This window comes from Dipteris shenzhenensis, chromosome 24 (assembly GCF_047967505.1).
Source record: "Dipteris shenzhenensis isolate YYH24624 ecotype China chromosome 24, Dip_SZ_1.0, whole genome shotgun sequence".
NCBI classification, from domain to species: Eukaryota; Viridiplantae; Streptophyta; class Polypodiopsida; order Gleicheniales; family Dipteridaceae; genus Dipteris; species Dipteris shenzhenensis.
The window spans coordinates 31,936,755-31,958,243 of record NC_141619.1 but is presented as its reverse complement, the minus strand read 5'-3'; the positions used below and the strand labels follow the sequence as shown (position 1 = coordinate 31,958,243).

Here is a 21,489-nt window from a genome sequence, read left to right as displayed (position 1 = left end):
TGAGAAGATACGGAAGAATAGGAGATTTTGTAATGAGAGCTGAAAGGATCATTGCAAGCCTTCATCATATAGGCCCTTTGTGGCTATTTGTAATGAGAGCTGAAAGGATCATTGCAAGCCTTCATCATATAGGCCCTTTGTGGCTATTTTAAACCGTCAATCAGAAATTATGTATTTGCTTTCTAATGTTTATTGAAGTCTTATGATCCATCACTAGGGCTGTTCCCTTTATCTGTAATTTAATACCAGTTGGAAATGCAGCTGCATTATGATTCCAATACAGGACGCTACTATGACTATGGGAACCACACAGAGAAGGTGATTCTCCTGCTGTGAATTATATGAACTTAAGGAACACCCATTTCGGTTCACACATAATTTGGTCAAAGGCAGAATCCCAATTGTTGAAATCTGGTATATGTTAATTACATTTACCTCTGCCATGCAGGTGAACCTTGTATGGAAGGTATCACAAGATCCTAGGACAGGGTACATGCATCAGGATTTGGTCAGAGTATCACAGGGAAAACCACGTCTTCGTCTAGTACCCCACTTTGGATATGTTAGCCTTTTTCCATTTATCATAAAGATAATACCAGCAGTAAGCAAGCAAAACTGTTCCCTACCCCAAACACCTTTTTTTGTGGTTAAAAAACTGCTTCTAGTTTTTCGTATGATTGTCTGGGTTGTTACGAGTGTGTCCCTTTTACAGGACTCACCAATACTTGAAAAACACTTGGACCTTATAAGAGATGAAAAGCTTCTGTGGACAGGATATGGGCTTCGATCATTGGCAACCACAAGGTAGGTCCAAATTCAGAATTGACTCCAACTCAGCAGAGAAATGTAGGCAGAATTTTTGATCGACTGTCTTTTTATAACGCTGCCCATGTAGCGAAAAACCTTTATTCTAGAAAATGGTGAATGAAATTTATCTCAACCCCCCCCCCCCCCCACCACCACCACCACCACCACCACCACCACCACACACACTTTTTTTCAGTAATATCCAGTGCTGTATTTATATGCTCATAAATTTACAAGATGGGAAGTCTCCAAAATGGAGAGTATCCCAAAGATCAGAAACATAAAAAGAAAAGCTCTATGCAAGAAGCATCTATATCACCCTCATGGCAGGCATCATATAAGGATTGCCGCAATGAGGCTCGGAAAGATTCATATGACTTGTGAATCTGCCGACCCAAGTATGCCAAATTATGCTCACTCCAGATTGTCCAAAGAGCCCAATATCTCACCCAAGAGAGAAATAGTGAGTATTGAGACAAAAACCTCATAAATCTGCCAAATAACCAAAAATGTTTCCCAAATCTGTGACTCGGGAAACGAAGCCAAAGATGATCTGAAATTCTCCCGAGGAGGTTCCTAGAACACTGGCAGTGCCAAAGCAAATGAGGGACAGTCTCTAAAGGAGCCTGACATCGTAAACATGTGGATGGTGCAATGCGACGTTTGGCGAGTGTGACTCCCACTGACAATGTGCCTGTCATGCATCTCCAAAGAAAAAGTCTTTGTTTCAAAGGCATTTTACACTTCCATAATATCCGGAGATTCTTCCACCACCATGAGAGAGGCTTCCTGATATGCCACAGAGTATTAGCATATTGCTGAATCCATGGAGCAGGCTGAAGAAGCATGTAGGCTTTGATGGAGGTCAAGGCAGGCAAAGGAACAGGATGAGAGCATGTAGCAGAGGGTTGCAATTGCCAATCCATAAGCCTGTCTGTGTCAGCCACAGGGGGAACAGGTAGAAAACGATGTAACAAATCAGCAATTTTCTTCCATATCGACCTATGGTGCATTCCCAATGCATAGGAAGCAATGGCCTAAGGAAAAGATAAAACATAGCCCTGATTATCTACCACATCATGTATGTATCTAATTCCCAATTTCATGAGATTGTATGCCCGAACAGGTTCCTGTAAAGCAAGTGGAATGTCAAAGATGGCACTCCAATGAATACTTTCTTGCCTCATTGAGTTAGCCCCCGAGCAATTATCAGGAGCCCATTTGACCTTAGAAAGGACTTGTTTCCAGTCAAGTATCAGAGCAGTAGAGAAAGGACAGCCAGGTATCTTCCCTACAAATCTCCCAATGACAACCTCCCAATGATTAGTAGTCCAATGACCATAAGCAGAAGTCCTCATGTTGACACACATGGATGCTATCATACAAGTCCATGGCTGTTGTTGGCGGAAAAAAGTATGGAGCAGTCGCCTTCCTTGCAAGTACATGATATCTTATGTTGAGGATATTAAGTCCACCATGCATCCTAGGAGAGCACACCATTTCCATCTTCATCAGTCTCAATGCTTTCACAGCAGTTTTTGTCCTCCATAACATCTCCATAGGTTGAGACATAAAGGCTGAAATATCTCTGGAGGACCAATGCAGCAAAGGCAAAAAGAACTGGATATAGGACATTACAATGGACTGTACTATTCTGAGCCTGACATGAAGTGGCCAAGTATAAATTTTCCAGTATTTCAGTTTATGTTGAAGTCTTTGGAAGATCCATTTTAACTGCTGCTTCCTGGTGATATGCCATCCTATAGGATATCCCAAATGCCTGACTACATCTTTGGAATGCACCACCTGACCTGGCCAGAGAATAGAATGCCAATCACATTGTTTCAGGGGAAGCAATTTAGATTTGTCAAAATTGACATGCAATCCCGCTGCCAATCCATACAATGATAGAGTGGTCATAAGCATGTGAACTTCCCGGGGAGAATTCTGTGGCATAAAGAAGGAATCATCAGCATATGCTTGTGCCAAAAAAGATGCAGCCCCAGGGATTTTAAGACCAGTCCTGTGTTTGTAAGAGGATCAAGATACATTAAGAGGGGATGGGTCGCAATGGCATAGAAGAGAGCACTAAGAGGGCAGCCCTGTCTAACTGATCTACCCAATGTCCACGACCGAGATAGATGACCCCCAAGAATGCACTTAGAAGTAGAGCCAGAATAAAGCCAATAAACTGCATTTGCTATCTTTGGACCAAAGCCCAATTTGGTCATGATTTGAGAGAGAAAATCCCATTGAATAGTGTCAAATGCCTTAGCAATATCTACCTGCAATATGAGCACATCTTGATGCGAGTACTTAGCATATTCAATTGCAGTCAATGCATTGGAGATATTGTCATGGATTTGTCTTCGCGGCACAAACCCATACTGATGAGGATGAAGGCCCGCATTCAGTATCCCGTGAAGCCTATACACAATCATTTTGGCAATGAGTTTGTAAACTACAGGCATCAAAGTAATAGGCCTCCAATCTGACATATGGTCACACAGATGTTTTTTGGGCACAAGTTTGACTATGCCATGCTTCCAAGAGTGCGGTAACTGATTTTCTTGCCAGGCAACATTGATCATTTGCAAGAGGACATCTTTCAAATCATCCCAAAAAGAAATATAAAATTCCACTGTAAGGCCATCCCAGCCAGGGGACTTGTATTTGCTAAGGTGGAACAATGCATTATCAAGTTTTGTATCAGTAAAAGGTCTCTCCAAGGTAAGAGCATCATCCATTTCCACTATTTCAGAAACATATTGGAGGAATTCAGTCCTCGCATGAGTCATTTGATTTGATGGGGAACCAGGAGCAGAGAACAATTTCTGGAAATAATTTTGGCATTCATCTTGGAGATCAGAGAAAGAGTGCGTCCAAGAGCCATCTAGCTTCCTTACCCTAAGACATGAGTTTTTCTTTCGAGTAGCATGCAGGCCCTGGAAAAAGGCTTTTGATGAGCAGCCCTTATCCATGAGGGGCTTCATTCTTGCTCTAATCTGCCATTTGTGCAATTTCCTCTGATCATTAGCAGTCAATTTAATCCGGGCATGTGAAAGGGAATCATTTTCTGATTCAGAGAGAGGCCTTAAATGTGAAAATTCAGTCAATTGTTGTGCTGTCCTTTTTGCCCATTTAACCTCATTCCTCCATTTAGTCATATGCCAGTTTCCATACTCCCTAATGATATTCTGTATACGAGAGACAAAGCTGTCCCAAGCATAATCTCCCTCCTCCTGGGCATGCAAAGGCAAGGGATGAATTGCAAATCTGATCATTTGCTGGAAATAGTGATGTCGGAAATAAGCCTGATTAACATGCAACAATCTACTGGAAAGGGGTGGCAAATCATCCAGTGGCATACCAAGGTGCAGATTCATCCATAATGGGGCATGATCTGACAAGCCCAATGAGAAGTCTATGAGGAGATGAGGGCTAAAATCTGCATATTGTTGTGGGTAAAACAAATACCATCTGTCAAGCCTTGCCCAGTATGTAGTAAGTGCATTATGATGAAAAGTATATCAAGGCACTGACCCTTGGAGAAGCAGCCATAAATCTTCAGCTTGCACAGAAAGAAGCATGCTATCCCCCCACCACATACTTTTTTTTGTGAAACCAGTAACTATAAAATTAGCATGAAATCAATGTACATGACATTAGACTCCAAAGGAGAGCCTAATGAAAGAACTCAAAAACAGTGAGAAAACACTTCAAGGCTAGTAGCATCCAAGTCCCTCGCAGCATAACTATCATATAAAGATTGCTTGAGGGACATTCTGAAGAAAGCATATGCCTGAGGAAACTGTTGTCCCATCCTAAAATGCAATCTCTGTGTCCAAATAGTCCATAGTACCCAAAAGCGAGCCCAGTGAAAGAAAAGGAGGAATGGAGACATCTGAGGTGAGAAGCATCCAAACATCCAGAAGAGTTTCCCGAATCTGATAGAGGGAAACCGGAGCCGTAGCAGATGAGAGACATGAGTGATCAGTATTCGAGAGTGCGGGCAAGACCATAACAAATGGGGAACTGTCTCATGGTGATGAGAGCAACGGGGGCAGGAAGAGGAAGCAATACGACGTGCTTCCAATTTCACCCCAATGGAAGAAGCTCCCACTATACATCTCCAAAGGAAGAGCCTCTGTTTCAATGGCAATTTAGCTTTCCAAATTTTCCTGAGTTTTGATTGCCACCAAGATAAAGGCCTATCCAAATTCCAAAGAGTGTTGGCATGCTTATCAATCCATGGCGGTGGAAGAAGAAATCTGTAGACCATCGAAGATGTCAAATTATGCAGTGAAAGTGAACAGGTAGCAGGAGACAAGGAAATCAGATTCCAGTCCAGTAATCTGTCCTGAACAAACAACAGAGGAACAGGAACAAATGGCTGCAACATAGTTGTAAGTATTCTCCAAATGGGCCTATGATGCAGACCCAAGGGGAATGTCCTGCAAGCTTGTGGAAATGAGAGCACATAACCATGTTGATCCACCACATCTCCGACAAATCTTATGCCCAATTTCATAAGATTATATGCTTTTATTGGTGCCTGTAAAGCAAGAGGCGATTGAAACACCTTGCTCCAATGGATGCTTTCCAAACGAAGAGAGTTACCATGATGGGAGGAAGCACCTGACCATTTAGCATAAGAGAGAATTCTCTTTCAGTCATGAATAAAAGCAGTAGAAATAGGACAGTTAGGAATTTTCCCCTGAAATGTGGTCATGACTGCTTCCCAGTGATCTGTAATCCAATGCCCATATGCATGAGACTTCATGTTTCCATACATAGCTGCTAGCATAATAGCCCATGGCTGTTTTTGCTGAAAGAAATCAGCAATCATAGTGCTCTTCCTTGCCAACATATGAAACTGAAGATTGAGAATATTCAGTCCCGCCATGAGTCTTAAGAGAACAAACAGACTGCATGGGAAGTAGTCACAAAGCCTTTTTGTGAGATTTGCTTTTCCAAAATATCTCCATAGCTTGGGACATATAGGAAGCCAAATGCTTAAAAGACCAGTGAAGAAGAGGCAACTAAAATTGCACATATGCCATAATGATAGACTGGACTATCCGAAGTCGAACATGTAGAGGCCAAGTTGACAAGTGCCAGTATTCCAGCTTCTTGTTAATCTTTTGAAGCACCCATTTAAGCTGTTGTTGAGGGGTAATATTCCAGCCAATGGGATACCCTAAATGCCTCACAATGGTATGGGAAGAAATAATGTGACCTGGCCAGAGAAGTGCATGCCAATCAGCTTCTTACAATGCTAGAAGATTCGATTTCTGAAAGTTGATATGCAGTCCAGCAGCTATGCCAAAATCATTCAAAGTATGCATCAAATGAGAGAGGTCACTTTGAGAATTCCTGGGCATGAAATATGAATCATCAGCATATGCCTGTGCAAGAAACGGCCGTGCCCCTGGAATTTGCAAGCCATGAAGCTGTCCTGTATCTGCAAGATGGTCCATATGCAACAATAACGGATGAGTAGCAATGGCATACAGTAGGGAGCTAAGAGGGCATCCGTGTCTCACTGAACGGGTCATAGTCCATGTCCTTGACAACCCACTACCAAGAAGACACTGTGCAGTGGCATGAGAATACAACCAGTAAATAACATGAACGAGCCAAGGGCCAAATCCCAATTTATGCATTGTCTGAGAAATAAAATCCCAATGGACAGTATCAAATGCTTTCGCAATGTCCACTTGCAGAATGAGAACATCTTGTTTAGAATATTTGGCATACTTAATTGCAAGCAAAGCATTGGAGATATTGTCAGTAATCTGCCTTCTGGGAACAAACCCATACTGCCTGGGATGAAGTCCGGCTTGCAAGATAAATCGAACCCTAAGGACAATCATCTTGGCAACGAGTTTGTAGATGACTGGCATAAGAGATATGGGCCGCCAATCAACCATTGTGTCACACAATCTTTTTTTGGGGATCAATTTGACAAGCCCATGTTTCCAAGAAGGGGGAAGAGATTGTTCTGCCTAAGCATGATTGATCATAAGAAGAAGAGTGTGCTTGAGATCACCCCAAAATGCACGGAAGAATTCAACAATCAATCCATCCCAACCAGGAGAGCTGCCTTTATGTAAATGACTCAAAGCATCATCTAGTTCCTTAAGCATAAATGGCTGCTCCAATGCATGAGCCTGTTCCCGAGACAATATAGACTGAACATGCATAAGGAATTGAGATCTAGCTGCGTTCACTTGCATCGAATAATCAGGATGAGGAGAAAAGAGATGCTGGAAATGACTAGAGCATTGCGATTCCAGTTCTGATTTGGAGGTGGTCCAGGTGCCATCATCCTACCTGATCCTGCAAATATCCTCCTTTCACCTATCCACATGCAGGCTTTTAAAGAAGGCCTTGGAGGAGCAGCCCTTATCCAAAAGGGGTTTCATGCGAGCTCAGATTTGCCACTTCTTTAATTTACGAATATCATTTTGATGGATGATATGAACTGCATAAGCGCAAGAATCCTGTTCAGAAGAGGTGAGCTGCCTATAAGAGCTGATTGCATCCATCTGTTGCTTGTGAGATTGAGCCCATTTCAGCTTAAGTCTGAGATTTTCCATGTGACTCCGTTCATAATTCTGAATAACAGCCTGCAAGCGATGGACAAGATTGATCCAGGCAAAATCCATGTCCTCCTGAGCATGTAAGAGGAGGGGGCGGACAGCCACTCTCACCATGTTCTGAAATTGTTGATGAAGCAAGTAAGCACTATTAACATGGAGTAGGTGACGACCAAAAAAAGGCATATCATCGGTCAAATGTGCTATAGATAATGTCAGGCATACTGGAAAGTGATCAGATAACAAGAGGGAATGATCAACCCATAATGCACACGTGAAACTAGTGTACTGCTGAGCCTGCAACAAATACCATCTGTCAAGTCGAGCCCAGTAATGAGTAAAAGCATTGTGACGGTATGTATAACCCATATCTCTATCCCTTGTTGAGAGCCATAAATCTTTTGCATGCAAAAAAGAAAGCATATCCTCCCAATGTCGAAGCTCAGTGGGGATCATGTGAGAACGATGAGTGGTGTTGTCTTGCATGGCAGGCGAGTTATTAAAGTCTCCACACAAAAAAGCATTAGACAGCCATAGATATTGCTTGAGGGAGTCCCACATTCGAGCTCTTGTCGCAGAAGTTTGAGAGGCATAAACCGATGCTATTTCATAAAGATCAGCATGACAGATGCATCTGATTACCATCCATCGACCCTGGGGGTCGTTGTAAGCAGCCGTGGGCTGCATATCATGTTTTACTAGCATGCATACCCCGGAAAAGTGCATCGTACCAGCATAAAAGATGTCATAACCAGCAAAGTGGCCTTGCTGGCCAGCCAAGAAGTGTTGGTTGTGTTCCTGTAAGGAAATTACATCGGGGTGCATTGTATGTACATAGTGCCAAAAAAGTCTCCACTTATTGACATTGCAAAGACCTTGAACATTGTATGTAATGCAAGTAATTGAAGCAGACATAGAGGATATGTACAGTTGAGCCAAGAAACATAGTAAGGTATAAGCTGTCAGGCCTCCGCCATGACATCGACGTCCACCTGGCCTCTTGGATCAGTAGCTCTATCATCTGCATCATTGTCACATACAGGAATGCCCTTCTTGAGCACATCAACCCACAATCGAGAAGTCAGGCTATCAGCAGGGGTAGAGGCCTGACCAGGGGTGGAAGTAGAGGCATCCCAATGCCGAGATTGTAACGGTCGTGGCTTAAGCGCAAATACCTTTTTGGGTTGCTGCCAGGCACCCTGAGGAGAGGCATTAGATTCTGAAATTTTGCCCTTTCCCTTATCCTTTTGCTTGGCTGAAACCTGGACCACACTTTCTTTGGGAAGAACAGATTTAGATGCCACATCACCCAACTTGCTAGGCGTTGCCTTAGGCCCTGGACCATAAGTTGGAGAGGTAGTATTTTCTGGAGCAATAGCTGTAGGTGGGAGCTGATGCAGTATTGCAGGACACTGTGAAGCTAGATGGCCAAATTTATGACAAGTAAAACAAGCACCTGCAAATACTCCCCATTTCAAATCAAAATATTTTTCACCCAAGGGAACATCTTCCACCTCTACCGCAATGGAAGGAGAGGTTGGGTGATCTGTATCCCAAAGAACACAAAACCGATTTCGATTTCCCGAAGGTCGGGGTGGGCATACAACTTGCCCCAAAGTAGCTGCCAGACTTGGTAGCTCAGCCCTCATATAATCCGGAAAATCCACTACCTCAACCCATACAGGGCAGTGATGTCGAATGAGACCGTGATAATCCTTATTTGGTGACCATGGCATGACATGCACCATTTGTCTGCCATAGAATAGAGGAGACATCTCCAATATCTGCTGACGATATGAGGCATCCAAAAAGTGCACTTCATAAAAACCTCGAGAAGCAAAGTATACTCCTTCAACAAAGCAACCTTCCAACAAAGCCTGAACCCACTGAGCCACATCATTTGCAGAAAATAACTTCCCAGGGAAGAAAATGATAACTGCTTGCTGAGAGAACTTCCGGAGAGGAGTAACCAATGAGGGCAGCTTCAGCTTATACTTAAGGGCCGGGGGAGGTTTGGCCCACTCCTTCTGGCTGTGGTGAAATTCATCCTTGAGCATATCGAAAACATAGTGAGCATCTTCAGAGGCTGAGGTAGAGAATTCGAATTGTTGTCTTTTAGGGTCCCGGGACAAGTCCTTCCGAGAATAGCTTTTAATATGGTCCTCCATGAAGGTGAGCAGGGCAGAATTGATGAAGCAAGAAAGGGCAGCAGGGTTTATGCACAGTTATGGACGGGTGATACACAGCAACGGGAAGGAAAGCAGATGGCAAGAAGGAGCGGTTGGCAGCAGCTAAAGCAGGCGAGCAAGAGCAAGGCGAACACCAACGGGGCTGTACGGAAAGCTTTGTACGGACGAAGTTAGACTGTACAGAAATATCCAGCAGAAACTGTACGGAAGACACTGGGCTGTACGGAAAGGTTGATAGGAGGCTGAAAACTGCAGTGGTACGGAAAGACTGACGAAGACGTACGTGCACGCAAAAAGAAGTAGAGGTTGGAGAAAGCATGCGGGCCTGCGCTCAAGCCTGCGCAGGGATGACGAATTTGCCGTAGGCCCTGGTACGGTTGTACGGAAACCTTACAGCCACCGTACGAGCGTACGGACGGAAGGGGGGGCCTGCAAGAAGAACTTGGCGGGGCGCTCAGCTTGCTCCTCTCACGCACCTCTCTCTCTCTCACACACCAACACACTTTTTTTTTGGTAAAATCCAGTGCATTGTATTTATATTGTCATAACTTTACAAGAGGGGAAGTCTCCAAGAATGGAGAGTATCCCACAGATCAGAAGCATAAAAAGAAAAGCTCAATGCAAGATGCATGCATATCACCCTCATGGCAGGCATCATATAAAGATTGCCGCAATGAGGCTCTAAAAGATTCATATGACTTTTGAAACTGGCGGCCCAAGTATGCCAAATTGTGCTCTTCCCAGATTGTCCAAAGAGCCCAATATCTCACCCATGAGAGAAAGAGTGAGTATTGAGATAAAGGCCTCCTAAATCTGCCAAATAGCCAAAAATGTTTCCCAAATATGTGACTCGGGAAACGGAGGCGAAGATGATCTGAAATTTTCCCAAGGAGATTCCGAGTAGACGGGCAATGCCAAAGCAAATGAGGTACAGTCTCTGAAGGAGCGTGACACCGTAAACAGGTGGGTGGTGCAATGTGACGTTTGGCAAGTGTGATTCCCACTGACAATGTGCCGGTCATGCATCTCCAAAGAAAGAGTCTTTGTTTCAAAGGCATTTTACACCTCCATAATAGTCGGAGATTCTTCCGCCACCATGAAAGGGGCTGCCTGATATGCCATAGAGTATTAGCATATTGATGAATCCAAGGGGCAGGTTGAAGAAGCTTGTAGACTTTGATGGAGGTCAAAACAGGCAGAGGAATAGGACGAGAGCATGTAGCAGAGGGGTACAATTGCCAATCCATAAGCCTGTCTGTGTCAGCCACAGGGGGAATAGGTAGAAAAGGATGCAAGAGATCAGCAATTTTCTTCCATATCAATCTGTGATGCATTCCCAAAGCATAAGAGGCAGTGGCCTGAGGAAAAGATAAGACATGGCCGTGATCATCTACCACATCATTGATGTATCTAATTCCCAATTTCATGAGATTATATGCCCGAACCGGTTCCTGTAAAGCAAGTGGAATGTCAAAGATGGCACTCCAATGAATACTTTCTTTCCTCATTGAGTTTGTCCCCGAAAGATTATCAGGAGCCCATTTGACTTTAGAAAGCACTTGTTTCCAGTCCAATATCAGAGCAGTAGAGAAAGGGCATCCAGGAATCTTCCCTACAAATCTCCCAATGACAACCTCCCAATGATCAGTAGTCCAATGGCCATAAGCAGTTGTCCTCATGTTGACACACATGGATGCTATCATACAAGTCCATGGCTGTTTTTGACGGAAAAAGGTATGGAGCATAGTCGCCTTCCTTGCAAGTACATGATATCTGATATTTAGAACATTAAGTCCTCCATGCATCCTAGGGGAACATACCATTTCCATCTTCAGCAGTCTCAATGCTTTCACAGCAGTTTTTGTCTTCCATAACAGCTCCATAGCTTGAGACATACACACCCCCCCCACCACACACACACACACACACACACACACACAAAGAAAAAAAAGAATAAAATAAAATAACAAAAATCACCCATCCTCCTTGTGCCCACCTGCTTTGGAGCTCCTTTGGGCTTTCCTTAATCTAATACATAAGCAGGAAACAGTGGCTACTACCTCTCCATCCAACAAATATAAATGAGCTTATAATATGGCAGAAAACAAGTGGCTGAGATGTGGACTGGAGGCATACTTCTGTGAGAAGTGCGGTGGAAATGAGCGGAAGAGAGAGAGAGAGATAGCACGCCTCACACACACACACTGAGAAGGAGAGAAAGGAGAGAGAAAGGCACAAGATAACTGCAAGTGATCTCTGGAGAAAACCCCGCTACAACTGGGGGAAAACCATGGAAACAAACGGGCTGCTCAAGAACTCGGAACACACAGCTCAACAACCAAGTGAACTAGGAGCACAAGGGAGTGGATGAACTGCTCCACCACCCTGCTCCTCAAGTGATGCTGTGGGCTGGCTCTGCACCTCTGCCAGGCTCCACAAGATGCACTGCTCGAAGGACTGCTCCAGTTCCGAAGATGGGAAATGAGGACTGAGGGGGTAGCCCCCCAGTCCCACCCTCGTCAGGTAGGGCAGGCTGGCCGACCTAGCAGCCCTGCATGGCCGACCCATCTCTGCCCGGGCGCCACCAAGGCCGATTGCCCCGCCTCCACACTGCCACACAAAGGGCTCAAGGACAGCCCTAAAGGAGGCCTCTCCTCTTGCCCCTCAGCCCCGACCAGGCTGCCACTGCCTGCAGCCCTACAGGAGGCTGCCCCTGCCCTACACCAAACATGGCAGACCCATGGGGAGCAGCCTACCCTAGACTACCCTCAGGGGGGCGGGCACACCCATAACAAAGGCCCTCACTTTCTATGCTAGCCTCACTCAGTGGGAGGGCACACCCACAATCAAGGCCCCCTCTCTCTCTAAGGTGAGATCAGGAGATGTTGACCTCCAACACCCCCTCTCAGCTCCTGGATAGAACAGAGACGCCAGGGAGCTGGGTGTGCCGCTGGAACAACTGGAGGAATCCGTCGTGTGATGCTTCACCACTGAAGACTGCCACAGGTACTGTTGAAGAAGCCCCCTCGTGGCATGAACCGCCTCAACACGATCACTGGAAACCTAGAATTGTTGCTCCCAGGCCAAAGGTGCTAGGTACACTACTCTGGTCTAGTAATGGTACACTGGGTCAACTGGTACAACAATCCAACTGCTGGTACTAGTGCATGACTCCAACAGAGGATCCTGGAACAATAATCCAACTGATACTGCCTCCAGTGCAAGGTCTGCTTCCTTGCATGGACACCTGTATCGTAGAGCTAGATAGCCCCCTTTGAAGCCCCCTCTCAAGTCCAAACTGGTACACTGTCGCCAGATCGATGAACTTCAGTGCTCCACGGGCATATAACAGCTCACAAGGATCAATCAAATATGTTTGGGTTGCTGCACTGGCAATCTACTGACCCATCCGGATCTCCAGCAGCATCAGATAATAGTTGCAGCAGAACACTAGCAGAGCCCCTCTGGATCTGCCAAGTCATAACGTCCAAACAAAATAGAAACTAGTAACATAATGCCACCTGAGTTAGCGGCGGGAACAACTCCTCATGGCTCGAGGTCCGCTTGAAAGCCTACCTCGATAAATGACTCCATGCTTAGTGCACCTGATCGGCAAGTCTAGCTGCCACAAACAAGCAAGCAATCCTCTACCTGGATCCGGAAAGCCTGTTGGCAACTCCTGCCAAGTGCTACTAAAAGGTTGGAGTAATCGTGGGCACAGTAGTGACACTATTGGCTACATGGTTACTGGCCCCCTATGCGTTCCTTTGGGGACACCAACGCCAATAGAGACCTTTCTGACCACATCGGTTACACGTACAGGATTCCTTGAGAGCTTCACGTTCCTTAGCTGTCAACTGCTTGCTTCCTCTTTGGTCAGCTATCAAAGCCTCAGGTTGACTGTCATAGGTACGATTGACGAAGCGCTCCTCTTGGTCAAGCATCATGGGGACCAATTCCTCCCAGGTCAACTCATTCACCCTACCACTGGTGATCAGGGATGAATAGAAATCACCGTACTGAGAGGATAACTAGGATAGGAGAGTTATGGCCATGTTTGCTTATGAAATCTGCTTCCTTGCCTGGAGGATCTCTTGCTGGAGTTCCTGTAACTTGTTGATGTGTTCCCGCATCGATGAAGACTTCTTGGGATCCAACAACCTCATATGGACCTCCAGTGGAACCCTCTTCATGGGAGAGGTTCGGTTATACATGGATGCCAAATGCTCCCAAATACTTTTGGCCACTGTCATGTGCTTCACGTGATTAATCACCTGAGGACTACAGTTAAGAAATATAAACGATCTTACCCTGGCATTGACACGGTCCGAGAGCTGAGATAGGGTCTCGGCCTCCTTTTGCTCCAGGATGCCAAGGTCCTTCGCCAAGGGATCTGGTTAGGAAACACCTATCAAGATGAAATCTGCTAGGTCGTATGACTGTAACACAGATTCCATCATCACCCGCCAAACACCGTAATTGAGCCCATCCAACTGCCGGTCAACTGGGAACATGGGCAGCACTGGAGTTCTGGTCTTGTTCTTTGCGATCTCGGACAAAGTTGCCATGTCGAGGTGAAGAGGACGATGAACTGAAAGAGAAGGTGGATGGGATTTGAGGGTTGAAGAAAGGAGAAGGCGGAAGAAGAGGATGAAGAGGCTGACAGCCCAATGTACCTTCACACCTTGCTTTCCATCCCTTGGAAACACCTCCTCTCTGATCTGAAAACACCTTTCAAAGTCACCCCTCTGCTGGTCACCCGAACAGTCCACTCCTCGAACACACTGCTCCTCAAAGACACCTCCGAACAGAACCCTAATCCTCCTCTCTGTGTGTTGGCTCAACACTCCCTCCACCCCTCGGGCCTCAAGCCAACCATGGCTTTGATACCATGTGAGAAGTGCAGCGGAAATGATCGGAAGAGAGAGAGAGATAGCAGGCCTCACACACACACATTGAGAAGGAGAGAAAGGAGAGAGAAAGGCACAAGAGAACTGCAAGTGATCTCTGGAGAAAACCCCCCTACAATTGGGGGAAAACCATGGAAACAACGGGCTGATTGAGAGCTCAGAACACACAGCTCAACAGCCAAGTGAACTTGGAGCACAAGGGAGTGGATGAGCTGCTCCACCACCCTGCTCCTCAAGTGATGCTGTGGGCTGACTCTGCACCTCTGCCAGGCTCCACAAGATGCACTGCTGGAGGACTGCTCCAGCTCCGAAGATGGGAAATGAGGACTGAGGGGGGGCCTATGATAGCCCCCCAGCCCCTCCCTAGTCGGGTAGGTGAGGCTGGCTGACCCAGCAGCCCTGCATAGCCGACCCATCTCTGCCCTATAAAGGGCCTGGTAGCAGCCTCCAAGGGGCTGCTACCGACCAGGCTGCCACTGCCTGCAGCTCTACAGGAGGCTGCCCTACTCCAGACATGGCAGACCCATGGTGACAAGCCTACCCTAGACTACTCTCATGGGGGCGGGCACACCCACAACAAAGGCCCTCACTCTCTACGTTACCCTCACTCACTGGGCGGGCACACCCACAATCAAGGCCCTCTCTCTCTAAGGTGAGATCAGGAGATGTTGACCTCCAACAACTTTATGGACACGATTGTTGCCACCCCTGCTATCACAGACAGATCCACTCCCATAGCATCTCAACCAAGTGCAACAGTTGTGCTTCAATGAGTGAACCATGACTAAAGCATACCCTCATAACTTTTCCTTGCATCCTTCAAAGCCATGTTCAAGCACCCAAAAATCTGCTGTTGACAGTTAGCTCTGCACCATTCGCCAAAACAAAATGCTCTTTGGCCAAAATGTCGGGGTATTGAAATTCAATCTCTCTTATGACAAGGCCATCAATTCATGGTAATATGCATTGAGCCTGGCTAGGCACAATTTCTGTTGGAGGTTTTTGCGCATAGGTCATTGCTTTATTTGTGGACAAAAGGGACACTTGAGGCACACTTTTTCTTGGAGTTTTTTGTACATATGCCATTGCTTCATTTGTGGACGAAAGGGATACATGTGGGACACATTGTCCAAATTCAAAGACGAAGTCAAAGAATGCAACTTTGACTGAGGTCAAAGATAATACTATCTCTCCATGCACACTCTAGTCCTAGATCAAAGTCTTCGCAAAAAGGATTGTATTTTTAACATGAAAGTATTCAAACTCAATGACCTTGTTCACATGTATGGATTGGTCGTGAGTAGAATAGTTCACATCCTAATTGACTCCGGTAGTAGTTGGTGCGGAAATTGGGAGAACCAATGCAGCTAAGTGACCGTCTCTACAAGTTGGACATGGCAGCTAGGAAGTAGATTTGGAATTGATGTGTGACGCAGATTCCCCTTACCATACGAAATTACACAGAGGATCTAGATTTCATGTTGATGAATTTAGATAAAGTGGATGTAATTTTGGGGAAAGAATGGTTGCATAAGATGAATGCCCAAATTGATTTGCAGAGTCGTACGTTATTAACTTTTGTTAAAGGGGGTGTACCTTGTGTATTACAAGATGATTTTGATGTCCCATCCTATACCCTTGTAAAATTATTGGAAATTGCTAATATTTCTTAGTACGAAGTGTATCACTGTATATTGTGTAAATTTGCATCTGAATTCAATAATGCTGATGAATTTTCTAAGTTAGATGCATGGAAAGCACAAGCACTTGTGGAGATCAAAATAAAATTTGTGTATGTATTTCCATATAAGTTGTTATAGGATGGTTTCCCACTTGCTAGGTCGGTAGATCATCGGATAGTTCCAGGAGCTTAGCCTATAAGCATGGTGCCTTATAAGACAAATTAAATAGAAGAAGATAATTTATCATGACAGTCGTTACAATACCTACGCGTGGGGTAGATTAGGAAAAGTAAATCTCCCTGGGGCGCACTGGTTATGTTAATGCACAAGAAGGACGAAAGTTGGAGAATGTGTGTAAACTATAAAAATTTGAATAAGGTTACAGTTAAGAACCAATATCCCCTTCCTAGAGCAATTGATTTGATTGATAGGGTGCAGGGGGCTACCTATTTTATGAAGATCAACTTCCGTATTGATTATCACTGAATATGCATACCTAAGGAAGATGTCTTTAAGAGTTTCTAACTAGAATATGGCCATTACGAGTTTCTAGTACTCTCTTGTGGACTCACGAATGCTCTTGTGATATTTCAACTGATGATGAACGATATCTATGTGGTGATTATTTGGGGAAGTTTGTAGTCGTATTCTTAGATGATATCATGGTATACAGTCGTTCTTTGATAAACATATTGGGCATTTCTGCATTGCATTAAAGATACAAGACATTGTATGCGAAGGAAACTAAGAATGAGTTCTTTCGTAAGGAACTCCTATATCTTGGACATAAGATGTTCCAAGAAGGCATAAGCGTTGATCATGAGAGGATTCAAAAGCTTTTGAATTGGCATGTTGCGTGAGGCAGCCAGGATTGTCCTCAAACACTTTTTAAGTCCTCTTAATTGACCCACTTCATAGAATTGTTGTAGCACATTGGTAGAGGAAAAATTAGTTCTGATTGTTGTCATGTCAAGCTAATGTCGTAAAAAAAACTCGGATTTTTTATGGAATAACAAATGCAAATCCAACTTTGAGTTCAACCAAAAGTTTAAAGGCTAAGTTGCCATCCAAATTACAGGTAATGTTTTGAGCATAAGCAAATTTTCTCCTTGTGAGTTGCTTTCTCATGCTTTTCAAGGCCTTACATCTTTTAACAGTTTGTAGACACAAGCTGGATTAATAATAGAGCTGATATCAGAGATACATATTCAGTTATAGCAAATATATTATTGTTTGAAAATGCTGACTGCGAGGATAAATTTGGGCTTTGGGAAAACATTTCACTTAAATACTAGGCTCCATATCATACAAGATTTCTTATGTACCTTTCACATGATGTCAAGGAATGAACTTGAGTTTTAGGAGGGCCATGGTATGGACTGAAGTATCTTGGGCACGTCTCAGAATATCTGAAGATCTAATGTCATGGTTGCACATGTTCATCATGTAGGGATATAGCAACCTATGACTGTACAGAGCATAACAGATCAAGTCACAAAAGGTACTAAGCTCAAAGCTTGCGGGAAAGCTTCAAACAGAAGAGCCTTCTTAAAAAGATATGCCAAGTTGTCTTTAGTGGGAACATAAGACAACTCAATATCACCTGCTGATAATCTCTCTCTGACATAGTGATAGTGAACCTCAATATGCTTTGTGCGACCATGGAACACTGGATTCCGTGCAACAGCCAAAGCACTCTGACTATCAGTGAAGATGATGGTAGGAGCAGTCTAACATGCATGAAGATCTGCAAGTAACTCCACTGTAGCTATAAAAGCTACTTTGTACTCAGCCTCAGAGTTAGAATTAGCAGCTGTAGTCTGCTTCTTGCTAAACCAAGAGATGCATGAAGTACCAAGCATGAAACATTTGCCACTATGTGACACACGGGTGTCGGAATAGCCAGCCCAATCACTATCAGTGAATCCATGCATGACAAGTGAAGAATTGGCCTCATAGAGAAGGCCCAAATGATGCTAAGTGCCTTTGAGCTACCTGAAGACACGTTTCACGGCTTGCCAATGGTGTGTAGAGGGGTTGTGCATATATCTACTCAACTGTGAGACAACATAGTGAAGATTGGGTTTGGTGTGGCATAAATAAATAAAACAATCAACTGCCTCCTAATAGAGAGCGGCACCACATGCACCACTGCCATCCTTTGATGAGAAGTGAAAACCAGGCTCTAATGGTGTGGATCCTAGATTGCAATCCTCAAACTGAAAACGCTGCAAAAGCTGTCCAATGTACTTAGATTGTGACATCAAAATACCCCCCTCACTGCTAGTAAATTGAATGCTTAGATAATAATGCAAAAGACCAAGATCAGACATAGCAAATGTCTTCAGCAAGTCAAGCTTAAAAGCAGCAATGTGCTCAGAATGTGTCCTAGTCACAAGCATGTCATTAATAAAATCAGAAAATTTGTCCCACTCTTACGGCTGTGAAGGGTAACCTTGAAAGGGATGTTCTGAAAGCCAAGACTTAAAAATGAGCATGAATCCTTGAATACCAAGCCCGGGGTGCCTGTTTCAAGCCATAGAGGACTTTCTTTAACTGTCATACCTTGCTTTCAGAACCTGGAACCTCAAAGCCAGGAGATTGGGTAACATAGACTTCCTCTTGCAAGTGCCCATGAAGAAAAGCTGTCTTAATATCAAGCTGATGTGCCTCCCAATGAAAATGGGCAGCAAAGGCAATAACAATCCTGATAGTAGTGATCCGGGATGTGGGGAAAAAGTCTCCTCAAAGTCAATGCCTTGCTCCGGTGCATAGCCTTTAGCAACAAGGCGGGCTTTGTAACGGTCCACTAAACCATCAGCTTGCCGTTTAATTTTGTATACCCACTTAGTCCCAATGGCATTCTTGCTAGGAGGAAGTAACACAACTCCCAAGTGTTTTTTCTGATGGATGGAATCCAATTCAGTTTGCATAGCCTGCAACCAACATTCATTTTGAAAGGCATACTTATGGCATAATGGCTCTTCATTGCATGCTGTAGCAACAAATGCAGAAGCCACTAAATTAGCATGTTCTTTCCCGACAGTTGCTCTTGTACGGGCTGGCAGAGGAGCATTTGTTTGCTGTCTTTGAGAGTGTCAAGGAGCCAACGGGGAAGCCTTTTGGGCTTTGAATTTCAGCTCTCTCTTGGTCAATGGTCCTGTGCACGATATTTTGATCAATCTGAGGCATAGCAGGCTGTAAATCTTGCTGATTTTCAGACTGCACATGTGGCTGCAAATGACCATTAAAAGGAGGAACCTCAAATGTGACATTATCATGGAAGTCTGACGGAAACAAAGGCATCAAGTTGTCAAAGAGATCTGTGGCATCAACAGTGGGCTGTTTTTGACAGTCCAGCAAAGGCAGAGATGAAGATACATAAAAAATAACATCCCTACTAACAAAAACCTTGCCCGTGCAAGGCTGGTAGAGCTTGTAGCCCTTGCTTTCTAAGCTGTACCATTCGATCCTACAGTGGTATCACAGCTGAGGTAGACTCGTCTCCTGCTCATCGGATTTGTACTAGTCGTACAGTCGTACCTCCGTACGTATCTGTGCCATTGTACGTTGGATCCCGTACACAGTACCTGTTACATACCTGCGTCGTACGTCCATACTGCGCTCCATTGCGCTGCACTTTCCGTACAGCCATACGTTGTGTTCCGTACATGCCCCGTAGCTACATTCCGTACAGACAGCGTACTTTGCATTCCGTACCTGAACAGTTGCACAACTCCGTACTTGCACTGCGTACTTGTCCGTACAGGGTACCGTACTGATCTCTGTACTTGCATTCCGTACAATCAGCGTACTTTGCATTTGTACAATTATACGCTCACCTTGCATTGTACCTGCTTCGGGATTTGGTACAACCTTTGCACGTGTGAAATCACTTGCAGAGTATTCTCAAAATTTGGGGCTTTTGAGGGCTTTTGCTCTCCTTATCTTCCTCCTACAGTGGTTGAAATCTTCTCAGGCCATTTCAACAGCTTGGAAAGCCTACATTTTGAGGTCCATACTTTGGGATAGGTGCACTTTTGCAGTCATTTTGTGGACAGCAAGTCCTAATTCTGCAGTTGCAAGCCTTGAGGCTATATTTTTTGGGATTTGGTCTGCAATTCTCTTTTGATTGCAATACATTGGGACAGATTGGAGAACATTGAGTTACATTTGCAGAACATTGAGTCAGATTTTCAGACATTGAGTCTTTTTTGCAGGACATTGAGTCAGATTTGCATACATTGGGTCACATTTGCAAAAATTTCAGCAAAATTTGGGGCTTTTCTGCATTTGCCCTCTTTTTGGCCTATTTGCCCTCAATAAATTTGGGGCTTTTGCCAGATTTGCTATTTTTTGCAGTGAACATTGCCTGTCACAGTCACATTTGGGTCAGATCTGCATTTGCCCTTTGATTTGGGTTAGAAATTTGCAAATATTGCTGTCATTTTTCGGACAGCCAGCTTTTTGCAGTGATAGCCTTGAGGCTTTTGGGTTTTTTTTTTTGACAGTATCACATTTGCTATGGTTGGGAACAATCAAGATTTATTTGGAGTTCTTCGTGAAGATGATAAGTTAATTGGCACCAACTATCCGATGTGGTCTTATCTCATGAAACATATTCTTGTTGCAAAGCATTTGTGGAATATTGTTTCTGGGGCTGATATGAGGCCAGCCAATGCTACAGTGGTTGCCTCTATTGCTGGTCCTCTTGCAGGGGGTGTTAGAATTATAGATATAATTCAGCAGTGACCTATGTAATTTAATAAGCTAGTTAGGGGCACTTTTCCCTCTTTAAGAGGTTTTTCCCCCTAACCGCAGTTAATTCACTAACTATGGTTAGTGACTACCAAGGTTTTGTCACTAGGACAAAACCTTATCTCTCACTCATTGAGTTTTACACTCTTCTATTTGCAACTCAGCTCTCAAGCTTTCAGCTCTCCAGCTCTCACTCTCTTGCTCTCTCTCACTTTCCATTCTGTCACATTTGGTATCAGAGCATTTGATCCAGCTCCCTACTTCTTCCCCGTTCAGCTCCAGCTACAACCCACGCTCCTGCTGCTACACCTCGCCCGTACAGTCCGTACGATTGTATGGAATCCGTACCGTACCTGTCGTACCGTACATGCCGTACAAATATGTAACGCACAGGTCGTCGTACATCGCGTCCGTACAAGTGCAGTGGTTGTCGTACATCGCGTCCGTACAGTTCGTCGTCAGACTGTACGGTTCATCGTACAGTTTTGTACCTGTACGTACAGATCGCTGCTACCAGCCGTACAGCTCGCTGTCACCAACC

At 44.5% G+C, this 21,489-nt stretch overlaps 1 protein-coding gene across 4 annotated transcripts in view; it reads left to right on the top strand.

Annotated features, from left to right (window-relative positions):
• The window catches only part of LOC147886493 (mannosyl-oligosaccharide glucosidase GCS1-like), a 161,609-nt gene that overhangs the window by 114,829 nt on the left and 25,291 nt on the right, over positions 1 to 21,489 (top strand). For all 4 annotated transcript variants that reach the window (XR_015543283.1, XR_015543284.1, XR_015543282.1 and 1 more), the window contains exons 18-20: positions 262 to 318; positions 449 to 601; positions 713 to 804. Coding sequence is in view for 1 of the 4 variants with exons in the window: in XM_087395129.1 (XP_087251255.1) it covers positions 262 to 318; positions 449 to 601; positions 713 to 804 (302 nt within the window). In the remaining 3 variants the exon portion in view is untranslated. The remainder of the gene's footprint in view (positions 1 to 261; positions 319 to 448; positions 602 to 712; positions 805 to 21,489) is intronic.